This window comes from Ursus americanus, chromosome 12, assembly GCF_024610735.1.
Source record: "Ursus americanus isolate L20-20 chromosome 12, mUrsAme1.1.p, whole genome shotgun sequence".
Taxonomy (NCBI): domain Eukaryota; kingdom Metazoa; phylum Chordata; class Mammalia; order Carnivora; family Ursidae; genus Ursus; species Ursus americanus.
Window position 1 is genome coordinate 50,140,060 of NC_142138.1, and position 22,467 is coordinate 50,162,526.

Genomic DNA, 22,467 nt, shown 5'->3' on the forward strand with positions numbered 1-22,467 from the left:
GGGGCAGCATGAAAAGAAACACTTGTAGCTCCTCTTCCCGTCCACAGAGGAGATAGATGATCTTGATTCGTGCGCCAGGGATGGTCTAACATTCACTGGCATCAACCAGAGAACAGACCCCTGTTTAGAAATGCATTAACCCCAACTACTTTCTTCGGCTCTACCATCCTCCTTGACCTATCTGTACTGAGTGAGCGCAGTGAATGAATGCTCTTGCAGGCTCTACCCTTGGTCAACAGACATGTAAGTCAAGATCTTTTGGGTCCCAAAGTCTATGTTACAAAGGGAGGCACATGGCATTGTGACATTCTCCAATCCAACCTGACCCTCATAAAGCTGTCTCTATTTTGATCACCATCAAGTATCTTATGTCTTTTCTCAATTGGTTAGGAAACCAAACGGTAAAATGAAGGGATTATTAGGATTCCACAACTGCAACAACTATAACCACAAAAGAAAAAAAAAAAAAGAAAAAGAAAAGGAAAAGAAGCCCACATATTACATGCTTTCATGTTGCAACGTTCAAATAATATGGAAATTGCCATTAAACTTTTTCTCCCACTTACCTGAAACCAAGCTGCTTGACCAAAGAAAGCCTTTGACCAAACAGATTTGAAGAACCGAGCAACAAGCACACCTATGCTCACGGTAGTCATCCATGCCACAAACATTAAGGCACCTGCAGGTGAGAAAACAGAATGGTTGACATCACAAACCAAGCTGTTTCTTAAAGGGCCAAGCCAAATGCTCAGAACATGGAAAACAACTAATGAAATACATTCAATGAACGTAAGCATAACCTAAAAACACCCCACATATCACAGCTTTTACCACGACCACTACTACTTCTAAGAGCTAACACTTCCGTCACTCCTATCGTGTGCCAGGCATTGTCCCTGAGTTCTTTATGTGTAGTACTCTCATTGATCTTTACAACGATCCCATTCAGTAGTTATAATTATTATTCCAGTTTTGCAGGATGGGGAAACTAAGGAAGAGAGAAGTTAAGTAACTTGCCTAAGGTTTCAAAGTTGGGATTCAAACCCAGTCTGGCTTCAGCAGTTGTGCTCTTAATCATGACACTAACACAGCCCTTCTGCGGGTATGTGAGCAAGTTCTCACTGCTCATTCCAAAAACAATGAAACCCAAATAGGCAGGTTACATGCGAAATCCAATTACTATCACACTGGAGCTACTAGTAGAAGCAAATTACCAATAATAAACTTATTTTCAGGCTTAACTATGATGACATTTATTGAAACTCTACTGGAAGGAATAACTCCGGAGAATATAAAGGAAATATACCAAATAAGGACAGATTCCCTACACACAAGTACACACTACACTATTCCCCTACTTTTAAATCTCTTCTTTTCAATAAACCAGGCTACTTTTCAAATGGAATCAACTTTCATCTGTAGAACCAGGGAATGTTAGAGCCTTATTTTAGGCTACTGCTCCTCCAACGTGGTTAATTTCATCATTTTAATCATTTAATCATTTCATGATTAAAATCATCATATGTACAGCACTGAGTAATCTGTATACCCTCAAATACTTATACACTGATCAGTTCTTCAACAGAACTGTTTCTTTGAAACCAAACTACTGTTAAACAATCAAAATCACGAAACACTCTTCTATTACAAGCCTTTATTTTAATAAATGGCCTAATTAAGGTCTCACAAAAATTAAATTGATTAACCCAGATACTCAACTCTGGCTACAGTTAGAAATAAGTAGGGCACTCTTTAAAAATTATAGATGTCTTAAAAGCTCCATTAGTGATTTTAATGTACAGCCAGGGTTAAAACCACTGAGTTATCCCTACTTTCCATTTTTAATAAAAATTAGCAAACATTAAGATAGACACTGCTACTTGCAAATGTTAATATTTAAACATAGAAGATGTATGAACATTTGGTAAATTATGCCCACCGCCATTCCTAATCCAGCCAGCACTGAGTCATCAGGTAAATTTACTACACAAAGTAGTAATAATACCACACACGTAACATACCATGAGCTTTCAGAAGGAATAAAGAACGGGATCCTCCCACGTTCTTTGGATAGTCTGTCACATTATGTTTTTCATATGTAATCAAAGGTTGCTGAGAATGCTTATAAATTCGACCTGAAATTTCAAAAAAAGAAAATGAAGAAGAATTACTTCCTCAGGAGAGAAAGAATGGAAAGACAGTGGCATGGCAAAGAAACAAACTTTCTTAAGGTAATAAAAATCAATAAATATCATCAGAGATGCCATTCATATGCACAAGCCATGTAAATGTATATACAAGGACACACAATCATCTTGAAAAAAGTTAAAGAAATAATGTAGCCAATCAAGGGACAAATCACAATGAGGACAAAGACTGGAGACACTACAGTGGAAGAGCGGGTCGTATGAAAGAGACCAGTCGAACACTGTCAAAATGATCACTGATAATATCAAAAAATCACTGAAAATGTAAAATATAATTCTTCAAAGATACGACATACTTTTAAAAATTTGGAATCCTAGACTAAACTAACAGAAATTGGACTTGGACAAAGTGGGTGGGTAGAAGACAAACAAAAGCATTTTGATGCAATATTATATTATTTGGCATATGACCAATTCGGACTGGCTTTGACTAACAAATCAAAATCCCAAGTAACAGTGGTATAAACAAATTGAGGATGTGTTATTATTTATTATGTATAAGATTAAGTCTGTGGATGTGTAGAATTAGTTTGGTATGTGAGTATGTATGTGTGGTTATTCATTCTGGGGATATATCTTACAGAAATATGTCCCTTTTACCCAAAGATATATATATACAAGACTGTCTACAAAAAGTGGATTTTTTGTGCTGGACCAAAAAAAATTTTAAGCAAGCTAAATATCCATTTTTAGGAGACTAAATCATGGAACATACATACATTATTTTTAGAATACAACGTAAGCGTAAAAAAATAAAAAGAATTAAGAAATTTTATTTTTTAAGATTTTATTTATTTGAGAGAGAAAGAACAAGCAGGGAGCAGGGTCAGGAGGAGAGGGAGAAGCAGGCTCCCCGCTGAGCAGGGAGCCGGATGCAGGGCTCAATCCCAGAACCCTGGGATCATGACCTGAGCCAAACGCAGACACTTAACCAACTGAGCCACCCAGGCACCCCAAAAATTTGATATAACAGATATATAGGAATCTTTACGCCAACGAAATACTAGACTACAGACTACATCTCAATAATTTCCAAAAAGAAATAATTATACAAGATACAGGTTATATTATGTATCCAAAAGGCAACAAAACTAAAAATGAACAACAAAAAGCTAGGAAAAAATGATCCACGTAGATATTTATAAAACTACTCTTCTAAATAACCCTGGGGCTAAGTAGGAAATCAAAATTTAAATCACAAGTCTTCTTTAAAATGAATAACAATGAAGACACTTCATATCAAAACACACGTGATGCAATCAAGGTACTATTCAAAAGAAGTTTTTATCATTTAAAAAACATTTCCATTAAAAAAAAAAAAGACTTAAAGTATTGAAGTCATCATTTAATTCAAGAGGTGTTTACAACAACAAAATATAACCCAGGAAACCAGAGAGGGAGACTGATTAAAAATAAAGGTAGAAATTAACAAATTAATAAGTCAAAAAATGAAGTTGATAAAAGGTCAATCGACTGAGTTTTTGGCAAGTCCAACCACAAAATAAAAAGAAAGAACACAAACAGTATCAGAAATAAAAAGGGGGACACAGCTGCTGATATAGAAGATACTCTTTAAAGTTATAAGAAAATGTTACATACAACTTTAAGTAAGCCAAAAATATTTCAAAATCTAAATGAAATGAATGCATTTCTAGAAAAATCTAGAATTATAAAACTTCACCAAAGAAGTAAACTCTTGGAGAGTAATAATGGTAGAAGAATTTTTTTAATTAGTCGAATATTTCTATCCCTAAAGGTTCCGACAGTTATTATGTGGATGAGTTCTATCATACAATTTAAAAAATTTTTTTAACCTTAAAAATTCTTATTTATTTAAGCTCTCCCAGGGTTCATTCTATGAGATTAGCATAATACTGAAACCAAAAATTAGGCAGGCACACACACACGCACACTCACACAATCCCACAACCATAGACCAAAATCAATTATGAATATAGATACAAAGTTTAAATAAAATATTAGTGATTCAAATCAACTGTGCATTAAGAGAGCTATAAAACATAGCCAGGCAAAGTTTATCCCAAGAAAGTGAGGATAATTCACCACTCTGAGGTCTATAAAAGTAATAAAATATTATCTCAATTGCTGCCTGAAAGACACCAGATGAAATTCTGCACATGTTCATGTCACGAACTCTGTAAAGTTAGGAAAAGATCATTTCCTAAACACCATAAAAGACACCCACCAAAAAAATACAATAAACATGACACAACACTGAATATCAGCAGCTTTCCCATCAAAATCAGGAACAAGACAAGAATGCAGGCCACATCACCACTTCCAGTCCACGTTTTTCTGGGAGAAGTAAACAATGCAATGAAACAAGGAAAAAATGAGGGCAATTGAACCTTGTTGTTATTGGCATAAGATACGATGTTTATCTAGAAAATCCAAAATAATCAACTAGCAAACCAGATGGCCAAGTTCAAGATAAACACTCAAAAATCAGTAACGTTCCAATACACCAACAAATTTAGAAAATGTAAGAAAAATAATCCCATTCACAATAGTTTGTATTAGAAACTCAGTCGTTAAGCATCTGCCTTCAGCTCGGGTCATGATCCCAGGGTCCTGGGATCGAGCCCCGAGTCAGGCTCCCTGCTCAGCGGGAAGCCTGCTTCTCCCTCTCCCACTCCCCCTGCTTGTGTTCCCTCTCTCGCTGCCTCTCTCTCTGTCAAATAAATAAATAAAAATTAAAAAAGAAAAAGAAATCTATAAAAAACATAGAAACAAAGTAACAAAAAAACATAAGAGCCTCTATGAAGACATGAAGAAAACCACCAGATTTTAATCAATGGAATATCCAATATTCTCTTGGATAGAAAGACTCACTATTGCAAAGATGTCAATTATTCCCCAAATTAATCTAAAATTTCATTGCAGTTCCAGTCACAACCCCAATAGGATTTTTAATGGAATCTGACAATCATTTCTAAAGTTTTATCTAGAAGAAGAGAAACACAACAAAGAGGCAAGAATTCCTGAAAACGGGGGCCAGGAGGGGAAATCATGCTCTATCAAAATTCATAACCTACTATAAAGCAACAGTAGTTTCAACTGGTACAGTAATGGAGTAATGGAAGAATAAACTAAAAATAGTTTGATTTACTGACAGATGTTTGGCTTCTGAAGCAGCAGAGATAAAATGAACTATTCAAAAAATGGTGTTAGGACACCTGGTTATTCGCTTCACAAATACTATTGTATCATGGCTTGTTTATAACAGAGAGGATCAGGGAAAGCAGAAAACAAGACAAGTTTTATGTAATGGATACCTAGAGAATAGAGTCAAGAGGAAAGAGACAATAACTATCATAGGGAATTATACTGAATTAGCAGAGTTGTGGTGGTGAAAACCAGACCACATTCCCAATAGCCTGAGAGGCAAGTTGGAAGAAAGTGTTTTTAAATTCTGATTCACTGCAGACCCACAGGCTAACCAAGAACTTACCCTTCATTAAAGCAGAAGTCCATTATAATTTGGGGATTTCTTTGTATGGCTCCATTATAATCTTGGATTTCTGCTCGAAGGCAGATTGACTTCATGTTTAGTACAAGGCTCTATGGTATTACCTGACATGTGGTATTCCTAAATTGTTAAAATAACTGGTCATACGATAACAAGGTCTCCAATTTGTTAATTATTTAAATTGGTGGATTTCCTAATTGTGAATTACTTATTCACCCAAGTGAGTTCTATCATTTCCCATGACTGCTTATCTCATGATAGGACAATGTCAGCATTCGGGGGGGGGGGGGGGGACAGCATTAGAAAAAGGTTTTAAATGGATTTTACTGCAATTGGGTACCTTTTACATTTTATATGGGTTACAGAGATTTTATGATTGCTTTGAAAAATGGTTTCAACCTCACAGAGCCTCAATGCTTTTAAGCAGAGTGCAATTTATAAATGCTTCACATACATATAACTAGATAACAGAAAAGAGAATGATTTATGTGGCAATTGTACTTTGTTCTACAATACAAGGGTACTGGAAGGTTTATTCCCTGAAGCAGTAATGTCTAGGTTTGGGGGTTTTGTGGGCGTTGGGTTTTGTTGTTGTTGTTGTTGTTGTTTAGGTTTTGTTTTGCTTTTCTGCTTTGCACTCCACCAGTTTAAAAAAATTAGTCTGTGTCCCCCATATATGTATACTTTAGTTAATAACCATATTTATGTACTATTGTTTTAATGCATTATGAACACTGTAAAATATATTAAAATAGAAATTTTTGAGACGAGATGAGATAAAATAAATCTAAATAGAAGGTTCTAGTGTTGTCCTTGTATCCCCTGGACTGCCTTACAATATACACACCTTATTTGGGAGAACCTTGTCCTGGAGTAGTAAGTTATCAAACCACAGTATACAAAACAATCATCTGGGATGCTTGTTAAAAATGCAGATTCCAAGCATCAACGATTCAGTGGGTCTAAACTGGAGTTCAGGAATCTACATTTTCAGGAGTCACTCCAAGTGGTTCTGAGCAGGTTGGTTGAGGCCACAAGAAAGAGATGCCCCCCAATACACCATTAGCATTAGCAACACCAGCAGGACAGGGAGATACAACAATGCTCCACTCTGTACCTACATTATCCATGAACTAGGTTTTTTCTGGGGAAATATTGGAACTACCACTTGAAATATTGTTTCTATCAGAAAAGAGATTCCAATTTCTACAGTGCTGACCCAAGAAGAAATTTTTGGCACTGTCATACACCCCCCCACACACAATTTATTATATAATAGAATTCATCCACTCAAATGAAATTGCTTTTCTTTTAAAGTGTAAAATTTTTAGGGGCGCCTGGGTGGCTCAGTCGTTAGGCGTCTGCCTTCGGCTCAGGGCATGATCCCGGCATTCTGGGATCGAGCCCCGCATCAGGCTCCTCTGCTGGGAGGCTGCTTCTTCCTCTCCCACTCCCCCTGCTTGTGTTCCCTCTCTCGCTGGCTGTCTCTCTCTGTCAAATAAATAAATAAAATCTTTTAAAAAAAAAGTGTAAATTTTTTAAGTATCAAGTTTTTCTTTTAAAGATGTTATTTATTTATGTATTTGTGAGAGAGAGAACATGAGCGGGGCGGGGGAGAAGCAGAATCATCAGGGAGCCCGATGCAGGGCTCCATCCCAGGACCCTGAGATTATGACCTGAGCTGAAGGCAGATGCATAACCAACTGAGCCCCCCAGACCCCCTCAGTATCAAGGTTTTTAAAGTATAAATGCAAACTGTTAAATCCCCTAGCAACTGAAGACATCCATTTTCCTCAATAGTCCTTCATGATGGAGCACCTGTACCATACCGGCAGCAAAGGAAGCAGTTTGGTATGATGGAAAGGGCACGGCTTCTGTAAGCAGAACAGCCTGGGGTGTAATTTCTGACTCTGCCACTTGTTTGATTTGGAAAAAGTTACTTAGCCTTTCCAGGTTCCAGTTTCCTTCTCTTAAATGGGCAATATGATGTCTACTTACAAAGCCTCTGTGAGACATGACATATATGTTATCCACAGTACGTGACAGCTACAGTGCCAACAAATACAGTTACCTGTACTTGAGTGGCATCCGTCTAAAAACACACATATTTGACCCTTTTCCTCATTAAAAATTCAATTCCTACATTTTCCATGTTCAGAAGTGTTGACTACTTAGGCTCTGAGGGCAAAGAGTTTGGGTTCAAATCCCAGCTCTACCACAGACTCATCTGGGCAAATTTCTCAACCACTCCTAAGCCTCTGTTTCCTCCCGGATGAAACAGGGATAATAAGAGTACGTATCTAATGTAATTTTTCTGAGGATAAAAATGAAGGATCTAACTACAGCACTCGGCCAGGCACTCAGTAAACACAGAGTAGTTTTTCTTCATTATTATCACTTAACCAAGAAATGATTTTTAAGCTGTATTTGCTGTTGCTGGTGCAAACAAGACTACATGATTTGGCTAAGATAACTACACATATCACCTACCACTAAATCTACAAATATTCCTAAATTTTCTCATAACACTGAGTAGATACTTTACTGCTTCAAAACGATCACCTCCCCTTTACCTATAGCATAAAACCAGAACCACAGGATAGAATATGCAAAGGCTTTTCACAAGTTTGCCTACACCACATTTTTGCTCCTCCTCTTCCTTTACCTCGCCCCCTAACTTTCCATTCCATATGCCCAGCTTCTCACCATTTTCAAAGATGGCTATATTCTCAAAGTTTGGGGGCAGTATTGTCTCCCAAGAGATGAGTCACGACAAACTACCTTGGCATTTCCTGTAGTTCTTCAAAACATCATCAGCCAAGACCTTAAACAAAATCTAATAATCCTTATTAATATGTGTTGCGATACCCACCAGGGCAGTTTTCTTAAGGATAAAGGAAATATTCTTTAAAAAAAAAAAAAGGATAATGTAAATATTCAAACTCATAAAACTTCCGTGGGCTGTACCTGGCATCAGATTCACTTAGAGAGATGTAGGACAGAGACAAGCACAGCTGCAGGGCATTTAGAGGCATTTTCCTTCGATGGGAGATCTTGTAGCACTTTATTCAGCTGGCCAGGAGCTATTCTCTCTACCCCTCCTCCACCTCCCTGGAGAAAGCTCAGGTTCACGGAGATGAGATTCACATTGGACAGGTTATCTTGCAAAAGCCAATATCTCTTGCGACAACCCTACAGTCACTGCTTACAGGATCCCTGCCAGAGATCTGCCAATGTCACACCACTTAGGGAAGCCCAAAGATATGGCTTCTTACTAGGTATTTATAGTTCTTCCTGGTCCAAATGCAGTTCACCAGCCAGAAGTCATTTTTATCATAAGCATGTCACCTTATAACATAGTTGACACTACTTTTATCTAGTTTCCCGGAAAACAAAACGAGAAGGTCATCCAAAGTCAAACTGTCAGGCAAAATGGAAAAGGGTTTTGATAACTCTTTACCCAGAAGTGTGCATCTTAAAAAGTGAGCAATTATAGTAGTCTCTCCAGGAAAGGTGGAATAGGGAAGAAAAGAGAGGAAAAAATTTGAAAAGATAGTTTTCATCAATATACGTACCATCGTCAGCTGCACCATCTGCTAGAAATATGTAGTAGCTTGTGTTTAGATCAAATCTATTCTTAACCCCGGGAAGGGTAATGTTTCTTCTGAAAGAACACTGCATAACACCATCCACCAGCCTCCAAGCCAGATCCTCAAGAGCACCCTACAAACATACACAATGGGTCTCCTCAGCACTTTCCACAGATTTGCTAAAAATAAAATATGATCAAAATCCTGACCCGCTCGATTTCCTTTCCCTAAGATCCTTGGTGCATGTTTTGTCTGCTGTATCACTGTTTTCCCACTTCCTCTCTGAGGAGTACAAGAAACATTTTCTTCTAATTTATTTGTCTTTATCCCACTTGGCAAAAATACTATTTTTACTTAGAGTCAGAACCCCAGAAGTCCCCTACCCAGGTTAGAAACTTTGGCAGATGTACTAACCCCACCTGGCCACTGACACACAATCAAAAACACTGAAGAAACAATTAGGAAGTAATACACTAGTGGCCAAAATGTAACAAGCAACAAGGGAGAAGTTCCAAGCCCAGGGGAAAGCTCTGCAGAGAACGTGAAGTCATTAGACGATGGCTACTGCTTCATCAGAGCTCATCTGCTTGCCAAAAGCCACGTGTAAAGAGACACTTCTCTACCAGAAATAGGCTATCTCCGGCACAGATGCCAAGAAGAGGCACAGAAGACAACTGTTCAAAGCACTGAACCAGTCTCTGCCCCACACGCTCCTCTTTCTCACTGGACAAGAAATTCTGTGTCATGAACCTAAGCCTCTTCTTAAAAATCGGTCTGTAAGCTTTTGAAAAGGAGCTGATGCTCTGATCTTCTTCACTGTAGAATATTCTTTTCTAAGATGTGAAAAAAGGACTTAGGTAACACAGGCAAGAATTCATTTTTCCTACAACAGAAACTTGTCTTGTGCTTTTCCAAGTGTAGAAAAGGGAGACGGTGGTCAAAGCGTACAAAGTTGCAGTTATGTAGGATGATTAAGTCTAGAGATCTAATGTACAGCATGATGACTGTACTTAATAATACTGTATTGTATATGGGAAATTTGCTAAGCCAGTAAATTTCAGGTGCTTGCACCACAAAAAAAAAGTAAGTATGTAAGGACACAACTGTAGTAATCATTTCGCTATGTATATGTATATCAAAACATCATGTTGTATACCTTAAATATACATAATTTTATTAAACTATATAATAATAGAATATACTTTAATAAATAACATTAAATATAAATACTACAACGATATTAATAATAAATTAAACATATAAGAATATAATATAATTTATTATGTTTTTATATATTATTTTTAAAATAAAATAAAGCACAAAAAAAGTCTCTCCCAGATTATTATAAGAAAGGAACCCTGCTGCCAGACCCCTGCTCTGGCTCTGCTGCTAACTGAGGATGGGGAGCTATCTTGCAGCACAGTTATGCCACTGTTGGCCACATGGCCAGAAGGCAAGACAAGCCAGGTAGAGGTTCCCAGAATTTTCACACCTACCCTGGAGTCCATCACAGGGTGACTTCGCCCCGTCAAATGGGAAGGTTGTATGTGTACAGTCTGATCTTCACGAATACACAAATAAGCATCATCATCACCCTGAAAACATTTGCAAATGAGAAAAATTCAAAGGAATGTCAACATTTTGTTTTTAAAAGCATCCCTAATGAAATCAAATGGTATTTGATGCTTTTAAAACATAATTTACTGATTCAATCTTAATGATACGATGAACTCAAGAGAATTGGCTGTCCAATTTATTAATTTAAAATAATTCTGCTATAATGAAGAAACAAACAAAGAGCACAAACAGACCCATAAATACAGGGAACAAACTTAATAGAGGCCGGGGGGGCGGGGGATGGGCAAAATGGGTGAGAGGCAGTGGGAGATACAGGCTTCCAGCTGTGGAATGAGTTAAGTCATGGGAATAACAGGTAGAACACAGAGAATGTAGTCAACGGTATAACAGTGTCGTATGGTAACAGACAGTAGCTACACTTGTGATGAGCATAGCATGATATTTAAAATTGTTCAGTCACTATGTTGTACACTATGTTGAAACTAATATAATATTGTGTGTCAACTACACTTTGTATTATTCAATATGAATAAGTCAATAATAATTTTGTTATAATACAAAAGCAACACAATTTCAATGTAAAAATAGATTAAAATAACATGTTTATATGCCCATAAACTCAAATACCACTATTAATGCTTTCATGTATATTCATCCAAACCTATTTGTATTTATAACTATTTTTCACCCCAAATAGAAAAATACACAATTCTGTTACCTTTTTTCACTGAACTTACTAAGAACATTGTTTGTAAATAAATATCTGTGTCTTACAAATTTTCGTAACTATAAACACACTGCACTATATCGGGCTTGGGGGGTAACTTTTAAGATGAGGAGGCTGTAATCAAATATTGCTAATATTGTACACACTCAATGGATGTACTATGCCATATGAAGACCAACTTGTCTGAACTCAAGGAGGCATTTTCTGTCAGTCTACTTCTTATCTACCCTTTAGTCTCCAATATTCCTTAGCTCTCACAGGTAGAGCTTACTTAAAGTCACTATCAGAGGACAGACTGAATCTTCAAAGTACATTTAAATGATGATACAAAGAAATAATGTGCATTTTAAATTACTGGGTATAGTTTTGGTTGTTTCACCTATTCTAAACGATTCTCTGTAAACCATCTAACAAGACCCTTTGTATGTTGTAGTCATTAAACTCCTTAAACAAAGCCAAGCCTGACAAGTGATAATAAATTTTGCCATTAATCCCAATGACATTCTAACATATTTTAAATTTATTTTTTAAAGTTCCACTTTTGAGAACTCTGAAGTACATAACATGAGCAAACCAATTATTCATCGTTACACATCTTCTATTCAAATCAAAATTAGCCCAACTCGAGAAATTTGGAGTCATTGTGATTTAAACCAGGAATCAACAAACTATGACACACAGACCAAATTCAGCCTGATGCCTGTTTTTGTACAGCCCACAGGCTAAGAAGGATGTTTACATATCTAAGTCATTTTCTTTAATTAAAAGAAGAATAGGTCATGATTGTCCACAAATGAAGTTTTATTGGAACAAAGCCACACCTATTAATTGATGGATTGTCCACAGCTGTTTCAGTGCTACCACAAGAGACACAAATATTTAGAACAGAGACCATATGCCAACAAATTCTAAAGTAGTTACTTTACAGAAAAAGTTCACTGATCTCTAATTTAAGCAAACAATGTGTGTTTTCTAGACTATCCTCTAGGAGGCACACAAATTCTTTTTTTACTTAAAACAAATGTTAATATAACAAATCGGTTGATTTTGAGGCAAAAGGATGACAAGTCAACTGCCATACTAACCCACTGCAGACAGACCTCTCAAATATTGGACAGAATCATGGGGATGGAGAAGTGACGCTCAGTCCTGACTACTCCACAGTGAAGAGTATGAGAGGTGCTACTACAACCTTAGGCTCCAGGCAATTCTAGAAACCCCAAGTTTGGAGCATGAAAGCACACATGTAAGAAGTTCTACCAAGTTTCTTTCTTTCTTTCTTTCTTTTTTTTTTTTTTTTTTTAAGATTTTATTTATTTGACAGGGAGAGACAGCAAGAGAGGGAACACAGGCAGGGGGAGTGGGAGAGGAAGAAGCAGGCTTCCCGCTGAGCACAGAGCCTGATGTGGGGCTCGATCCCAGGACTCTGGGATCATGACACGAGCCAAAGGCAGATGTTTAATGACTGAGCCACCCTGGTGCCCCTCCACCAAGTTTCTGAATTGGACAGATCCTCTTTTTCCCATTTGTTCCTCTTGAATCAAGCATTTAGAACGCACTCTGTTCAGAAAACACTGTGTGGATACTGTGGGGAAAACGAAGATGACTAGATTGTTCTTAGAACCAAAGACTATGTTTTAATGGAAGACACAGTTATAATAGTATGTGGATTAAGATAAAACAGGTTTAGACAAAGTATCATGGAAGCACAAATTGTGTAGAGCCAAAAGGTTGAAAAAAACTTATCAGAAAAGATAATAATTAAGTAGGCCTTAGAGAATAAAAAATATGTGTTTATATGTGGATAAGGTAGAGCTGAGATTAAAGGGAAAGATTTCCAAAAGGAGGAACTTCCAGGACCAAAGACAGAAATAAAAAATATGTGAACACTTTAGGAAACAGGTAATTCTGTTAGCTAAAACATACACACGGTAAGGCTGGAAATTCCAACAAGGACTTTGAAGAGTGTGGAAAGCCACTGTAATGGGAAAAAAAATCATTTTTCCTGTAACTACTAAAGGCTCACCAAAGGTTTCTGGGGATAGGATTGAGATGAGCTCCGTGGTAGCTTGGGAAGAAAACAACAGTGACTGTTGAAAGATGAAATGGAATAAAGTTGCTAAAAATTTTAAAGGAGAAATCGTGGAGCCAGGAGGACTAGTGAGGGGTCGCTGCAGCGGTCTGGAAATGACAGTAAAGGTGTAAGCCAAGTCAGAGACAGTGACAATGCAATAAAGAGAATGAAGAAGTAGGTCAAAGACAAAATCAAAATTATCTGGAAGACTGATAGCAATGAACACATTAGCACCCAAATCTTGACTTCTAAACACTATTTCTATTAAAAGGAAACAGACCTCCTTTGAGAAATGAAAATGCGTAACAGTATAAGATGAGTGGACATCTTGTTACACCAAAAAACAAAGATACAACAAAAAACTAATGGAGACACATCAATAGGGCACAAAAAAACAGCTTCAAGGAGCCATATTTGGGTCAATATGAGCCTCTAAAAGAAGAATGATGATAATAAACTATAACACAATAGACCAAAGGAATTCATTAGTCCATAGTGTTTCACCAAAAGGGAAGAGCAGATGCAGAGAAGAGAAAGCTCTTCTTTTTAGAAGAATGCCAGCTAATAAAGAAATTAGAAAATCACCATTTTGCAACCACAAGTGTAACAACTGTTTCAGGAAAGGAACATCAATAGATGCTAAAATCATTTGGTAAAATGTTATTGAGGAACAGAATATTTACCCTCAAAGTATCACCCCACAGATGACTTATTAATTAAAAAGAGAAAACACGCCTTCACAATGGAAAAATCTGACAGATACCAGCAATCAAACATAGAATCATCAATAATGGAATAATCTGACATTACGCACGCACCTCTTGATATGACGCACTGAGAAAGAAACAAACCCCTTAGGTAGTATTTGTGCCAAAAATCTTAACCTGAATCTACTATACAAATTGTGGGACATTCTACAGAATTGGACGAAAAAAAATCTAGAAAATAAATGGGTAACTGATCAAAGAGATGTAACAATTAAATGTATTGAGTGATAAATGGATCTTGCGTCAGAAATTTTTTTAAAAAAACAGCTATGAAGGACTTTATGGGGACAACTGAGGTACTTGGAATATAGACTATATTGCATAAAATTATTATTATATCACTGTTAAGTTTTCTCAATGTGATCAAGATATTATGGTAATTATAGGAGCATATCCTTGTTCTTAGGAGATACTTGCTAAAAATTCTAAAGATAAAATGTCATGATATATCTACAACTTAACTCAAATAGTTTGGGGGAAAAAATGTGTGTTTTATACACACTTCATAAGTCAATCTGTACACATGCATGAGCGCGCAGTGGAGGAAAGAGAGGGAGAGAATGTGGCAAGCCCGCAGGTGAAGAACTTATTGGTGTTTGTTGGACTATTCTTTCAACTGGTTTAGATGGATGTCGGTTTAAAACTTCTCAAAACAGCAAGTTGGGGGTGTGTGTGAGGAAGAAGGACCTGGGAGGTGAATAAAAGGGAAGAATCTAAGCCACAACCAAATTCCCTGAACACCAAAGATGGTGGCAGCAATACATGAGAGTCTATAAATTGCCCAAGACAGTATCTGAAAAGAAGCAAGAAATCAATCATAGTAACCGCTTTTTTATTACTGTTTTTGATCACCAAGAATGGGGAACATAAGAAACAGGAGGAGGGAAGATATTCAGTTCAGTTTTATGGATGATGGTTAGTGCTGTCTAGGAACACTCATCTGGACAAGATCAGCCAGCCACTGGAAATCCTAATCTGATGTACAAGAGAGGTCAGAACTGGGAACATTCTAGAACTGAACATTAAGAAATTACGTATAGAGCAAGATGACACTGGGCAGGAGAAGGAAGCCAAGCTAATATATATGTATGTATTCTTGATATACTTTATATCATTTAATAAAGTATCCAAGATAGGGAATATGTGTATACTTTGCAATTTAGTTAGAATTCAGACATTAGCAAGTCATTGTTGGCAAAAATATGGAAAATTATACTTTTCATCAATTTTAGTGTTGAAGCCTAATACCAAAACAATTGTTATCATTAATTTACAAGTAAAATTGAAAAAGGTATCATTTAGCTAGTATTCATAACATCAGATACCTTCAGTATTTAAATTTATATTAGGTACTGAAAAGAAAACAGCAGTTCATAAAAATATCCTAAATTTTTTTACATAACCAAAAATAGAAACAACTACTTTAAAAATATTTTTTGAGGATGATTTATTTCCCCCAATTTAGGCAAACAGGTGTACAGATGATTTTAATCATTAAGTAAGATTGCTCTGTAAATCACTGCACCTGCATAATTACATTTACATACCTGCAGAATAAACATTTTTGATGAGTACTATACTAGAAACACAAGATTTCTAAGTAAGATAAATATATCTTGAATTAAAGACAAATGCATTTGTGCTATCTATGCCTACAACTTAGAACAGAAACAACTGGTCTACTTATGCGCTCCTCATCACCACGCCCAGGGCAGCAGTAGTGTCTTTTCCCCTCAGGACAGATTTCATGTGGCCAGAGAAAGAAAAACGTGAGTATCCTACTACATGAAGTTTGGCTCTAAAGTGACTGCAGTGTTGTTTATTTAAGGGACTAGAGCACGTATCTAAATGAGCACTGTATGTTAGAGATAAAGCTACAAACTTATTCCAACAAGACCACCATTGTTAATCCTTGGGGGGCCCGTCTTCGTAATTGCCTTCATAACCAGTTCCATCACATTCACACAACAAGCACTACCACCATCTTTCCTTACTGCTGTATAGTCACATTTTATTTTTAATCCAAACTCATCATCCACCTTAGGGGCCAAACCTGGTTCATTTTGGCCAGAACTGTAAACACGCAAAAAATATGCTATATTACAAAGGGAAACGGGGAAAGCATTTGAACTACTGTAACATCATTCAATCTAGTATAAAATCTCCCAAGAAAAGACTTTAAAAAAGAAAAAGTCATAATTCCTTATATGTTATTTTTTTTTTTAGATTTTTTATTTATTTATTTGACAGAGATAGAGACAGCCAGCGAGAGAGGGAACACAAGCAGGGGGAGTGGGAGAGGAAGAAGCGGGCTCCCAGCAGAGGAGCCCGATGTGGGGCTCGATTCCAGGACTCTGGGATCACGCCCTGAGCCGAAGGCAGATGCTTAACAACTGAGCCACCCAGGTGCCCCTCCTTATATGTTATTTTTAAAAGCATCTGACATATCTGGAGCGCCTGGGTGGCTCAGACATTTAAGCGTCAGACTCTTGATTTTGGCTCAGGTCACGATCTCAGGATCATGAGGTTGAGAACCGAGTCAGGCTCCAGGCTGGGTATGGAGCCTGCCTAATATTCTCTCTTTCCCTCTCTCTTTGCCCCTCACCCCCTAAAAAAAATAATAATAAAAAATAAAAGCATATGACATATCTTATCTCTCGTAAGTTTAAGGTATACATTTTGCTTAATGAAAGAGAATAATGAGTGCACTGAAGGACTATATAGTAAAATATCTAGGTCATATAGTAAAATATCTAGCTTCCTTCAAAACCTTCAAGCAGCACACAAGGACCAACGTGATCAAAGTGTACTTTTAGGGAAAATATTAATTCTTCTAGTATAGAATCTCAGCGTTCCCATTCTTTTTTTGAAATATGATTCCCTAAAGAAGTAACGTTAAGTTTAAAACCTGACAGAAAGAAACTGCTCTAGAAAAAACCTGTTGCCTTTGCTAATGTGGAAGAAAGAGGCTTTCTCCATTTGCAGTCATCCCCAACCTCCCCGCCAACCCTGCACTGAACAGGACTAGCACGTGTCCTGGCCCACACTCTCCTGCCTGCCTTCCGGGAGATCACGACGCCGCTGCAGCACTCTGCTCTTCCACGCCACAGCACAAGGCTGCCATCTACAGAACCATTTAATCCGTTCAGCACCACCCAGGGAGAGCGAGAATCAGCTTCAGACAAATGCTGCCTTCCCTTGATCTGACAAAAGAACCTATCCGTGAAGAATATATTTACGCCTGGACACGCCGGGTGTCATTCTCTGTTTGGGATATGTACCGATGACTACCAAAGTGGGGACACCAAGGCAGCTGGCCACTCGAGGAAACAAGTAGGGCTGGAAAAGCATCACCAGTAACATAAGACTTTTATGCAGAGCAACTTTTCCTAACCACGTTTCTTGCTTTTATCACAAAGAGACAGACACAGGCAGAAAGGCAAGTCCACTGGATATAGAGTGATTTTCCTAACTCTCTGTAGGATATCCTGTTCTCAGAGCTATGTAATTGCACAACTGTTAAAAACATGAAATGCCCAAAGATGTTTAAGTCAGCATCTGCTCTAAGTTAGTGTGCCCTGCCCTCCCCGTCCCCTCCCCATTTTAAGTTTGATCATTTGACCCTGGAACAAACAAGTACACCGCCATTGATTAGGCTCCCTCTAGTAATTGTCTTTCATTACCACTTACGTAAGTGAGGGATACAAACCATCCATCTGTCATGAGAAAACGCAAAGGATAAATAGCCATTACTGGGACCGCTCATTTCAACCACCACTGATTGGTCATCTCGTGTGAAGGACAAGAAGAAACAGGCGTGCTCCTTCTCTGGGTCACAGTTCACAGGACTCCTAATACAGAACTTCTTGTTCCCACAATCTGAAGCACTGAACTAGAAAAATGACAGGGAAAAAAGTCCTTAATTACAGACCATGCAGTTCATTTCACCATGATAAAAGAGCCACTACCTTGAAGCACAAATTTTAACAAGAATATCTTTTCATAATAGAGATTCAAAGAAGGAAACAAAAGACACAACCCAAATTAGAAATGATCAGAGCAGTAGTTAGGTTGTGAACTTTTAAACTTCATTAATTTTAATTAAAATCTGGAAGACATAACATTAGTTGGACTATAATGTGCATGAGTATTAAAAGGACTTTAATACACAAAATTAAAAGGACTTTACACACAAAAGATTTCACATTAATGATGATCTGGAGCAAAGTTTCTAGTAAATTTTGAAAAACATCTTAGAGAATATTTAAGTCCACGTTGACATTCTTGCCTAAAGGGGATCCTTGAGCTTTTAGAATGGACTTTTAAAAGGGAAACAGACAAACTCTTAGCAAGTTTTTATATTTAAATCGTAAACTCTGCTTCTAGAATTCAGATTCAAATTGGATATTAAAATAATATAAGAAAAAATGGTTATTCTCTATATATACCACCACTCCAAGTAATAGTAATAAAAATTAAGTGGAGGAGAAACAGGCGCAGTCCACAGTGACTTAATTCAGAGCTTCTTGTTATGGCAAAAAAGGGGAAGAGTATCAAAAAACGTCAGCTCTACAATTTGACAGAGCAAATGTATAGTCATCTTGTTAGAAGGCACTGTGAGGGTATATTTCAGAAGAGAGTTAAACATTACATAACTAGATCTAATGGGAACTGTATCAAAAAACTTCTCATTTCTACTCTACCAATACTTCTGGGCCACCAAATGTGTGGCGGGTTTTCCCACATTAGCCAATTCTGCAATTCTCTGTGGACACCAAATGCGTGTCCTGCACTGCAATTCCATTCTGACACAATCTACCTGAAGTTAGTGTCCAATCCTGCAAGTTAGGGACTTAGTCCCACAAGACTGCTCACTTCAGTAGCCAATCACAAGTTCCAGGTTCCCACTGGAGGGGACTGGAGGTTCCCATGACCCTCTCCTCGAGTTTGATAATGTACTAGGATGGCTCACAGAACTCAGGAAAACAGCTTTCTTACTAGATTACCAGTGTATTATTCCTTTTTTAAGATTTTATTTATTTATCTAGAGAGAGAGAGAGAGAGAGAGCACACATAAGCAGGGAGAGGGGCAAAGGGAGAGAGAGAGAATCTCAAGAGACTCCTTGCTGAGTGCGGAGCCCACGTGGGGCTCGATCTCACAACCCTGAGATCATGACCTGCACCAAAATCAAGAATCTGATGCTTAACCAATGAGCCACCCAGGAACGCCAAGTGTATTATTACAGGATGCAACCCAGGAACAGTCAGATGGAAGAGGCACACAGGGCAAGGTATGTGGGAAGGGGCATGGAGCTTCCACACCCTCTCTAAGGCACCATCCTCTAAGCACCTCCACGTGTTCAGCAACCTGGGGGCTCTCTGAACCCCATACTTTTGGGATTTTTATAGAGGCTTCACCATGGAGGCACGATGGATTATTGAGTCAATTTTCAGCGCCTCTCTCATCTCTGGAAAATAGGGAGTGGGGTAGAAAGTTCCCAGCATGGGTTGGTCTTTCTGGTGACCTGCCCCCATCTAGGAGCCCACCCAGAGTCACCTCATTAGAACAAAAGGTATTCCTATCACTCAGGAAATTACAAGGGATTTAGGAGCTCTGTATCAGGAACTGGGGTTAACGGCCAAATATTAGCAGGAACCACAGCAGAGACCAATATATGTATTTCTTATTATTTCACAGGAACTTCAAGAAAAGTCACAGTAGAGTGAAAAGAACAACCCACTACAAAACTTGGATTTTGCTCTCTGCTCTCCCCTCTACTCCATCATGTCTGCTAAAGAACTTACTGTCTCTCTTGTATACCTTCAACTACACAACAGAGACTGAACCCTGAGGTCCTTCTAGCTCTACAAATGCTATAATCTCATGACTCTGAATAAACCTTTCTATAATCAGAGATTATAAACCTGGTACAGAGATACCATGAAAGCTCCAAAAACAAATACCTTTTGTGTGAATATATGAAAAGATAATTTTGTCCTACCAGGAAGCTCAGGTCCAAGATGACCATTTACTCCCCTAAAGCAGCTCTGAAATTAAACATTAAGACTAAGTAAGCTGAGGGGTGCCTGGCTGGCTCAGTTGGTGGAGCGTGCAGTGTAATGCTTGATCTTGGGGTTGTAAGTTCAATACCCCACGCTGGGTGTAGAGATTACTTAAAAATAAAATCTTAAAAAAAAAAAAAAGACTAAGTAAACAGAAGTAGTGCAAATAAAAGATCTAATTGTATGGTCAAAAGTGTAACATTCATAATAATGTAGTCAAATAAAATCAATATATATTTCAAAACGTAGAAGGAAAACAAAATGAGACTTTACACAGGAGCACAAGTGCTTTATTTGGTCTTCCCTACAGGAACAAAGAGCTATAAAAAGACAAAAAAAGAGAAGGAAAAGAAAAAAGTAACTAATATTTACAGAACTTCTATTATGTGCAAAGTAGTTAGAAACCTTATATTCATTACACTGTTTAATTCTCATAATGGTACTAAGAGCTAGATATTATGATTTCTCATTTTATAGGTGAAGAAACTGAGCCCTTGAGAATTAAGGAGCTTGTCCAAAGTCACACAGAAGTAGACAAGTCGAGAATCAGACCTAAGTTTGTTCTTTCAACTGTAATAACCTGCCGTAAGACATTTTTCGTTACATGCACTTCCGAATTAGTAAGTCTAACATCAGAATTTCTTTCAGAGAAACCTTCCTAATGTTTCCCACATGCATTACCCTTTACAAGATATGTTTTTTCAGTCATCATTCTTCTGAACCAGAGGGACTGAATGAAGTCTAGCTGATGACTTTGCAGAAGAGTTTCTGTAGTTCAGCACAGAGAATCCCCCAGTACTCATTGGCCTTAATGAAATCAGATCTATAAGTTACATCACTATTTCAAGATTCTCCTCCAAATCCTGTCTAAACTTAGCTCAAGCTTTAATCTTCCTCTCCACATTTGATATTCGGCCATATAGACTCGGTGTGAATATCATATCCACACCTCGAACATGTGGGGTCTTGCGTGGCCTTTATTCCGACCTGTAAGTCATAATGTTGCAATGAAGACTTCCTTCAGATTTCCTGCAGAAGTCCCCAAAACTTACTACCACGACCCAGTACAGCCACTTCTCTACACACTTCACCAAGCCTAGAACCACAATTTCCAAAGACACCGTTATTACAGATTGCATTTGGCGGAACCATAAAAATGTTACTTACTGGTTTGGTTAGATGGGAGACCGGAGGTAATGTCGACAAAGGGGCTATTGTAGTTTCAGGTGTCGTAAAAGGCAGTGCATTTGGCTGTGAAATTATCGGACCGGGAATCTTCACCCAGTAGATTTTATACTTCTCAACAACTGTGACTCTGAAATGCAGAACTAATGGGATCAAACAGAACCCTGATCGTGGCCCATCATAAATTTTTTAAAAAAGGGAAAAAAGAAAAGGAATATAGTAGGGACACACACCTTAATATTACCTAACACTACTACTACTTTTGTCTAAGGCCCATCTCTAATGACTCTTCCACCTCATCACTAAGTAAACTCTTACTGCCCTTGCTTTCTTGCTCGCTCTCGATCTTTCTTTCCTTCCCTTCTCCTCTCTTCTTTGTCTGCTCTTTGGGCATGCTCACAGCAGTCCTGAATGCTGGATCTTAGGACTAAACTGCACAGATTTCCAATCCCTGACATATAAAGAACATACTACTACTACCAATTTCAAAGTGTGGTATTCAAATTATTCCACCGGGCAAGTGTAGCAGGCAGCTATAGGAAGAAGCTATATAGAGGCTGCGTAAGCAACCATCAGTTCTTACTGGCACCACAGTCCCTTTCCACATTCCACACAACACACAGGTGCAAAGCTGTATTACTGTGTGCTGGGACCTGTGTACAAAGTAGAACAAAAAATACAGATGTGCCAGGAGAGCAAGTCTCCTTAAAATATATGTCTCTAACACATTAGACTGCTTTATTTAGAATCATTAGACTGCTTTATGACATTCCTCTTCCCCTTGCA

The 22,467-nt window shown here is 37.8% G+C and overlaps 1 protein-coding gene across 4 annotated transcripts in view; it reads right to left on the bottom strand.

Annotated features, from left to right (window-relative positions):
* The window catches only part of FRRS1 (ferric chelate reductase 1), a 58,166-nt gene that overhangs the window by 21,861 nt on the left and 13,838 nt on the right, over positions 1-22,467 (bottom strand). For all 4 annotated transcript variants that reach the window (XR_015726360.1, XR_015726361.1, XM_087866120.1 and 1 more), the window contains 6 exons: positions 21,664-21,811; positions 18,143-18,325; positions 10,784-10,882; positions 9,273-9,420; positions 2,022-2,135; positions 567-679 (listed from right to left, as the gene is read on the bottom strand). Coding sequence is in view for 2 of the 4 variants with exons in the window: in XM_087866120.1 (XP_087722246.1) it covers positions 567-679; positions 2,022-2,135; positions 9,273-9,420; positions 10,784-10,882; positions 18,143-18,325; positions 21,664-21,811 (805 nt within the window). In the remaining 2 variants the exon portion in view is untranslated. The remainder of the gene's footprint in view (positions 1-566; positions 680-2,021; positions 2,136-9,272; positions 9,421-10,783; positions 10,883-18,142; positions 18,326-21,663; positions 21,812-22,467) is intronic.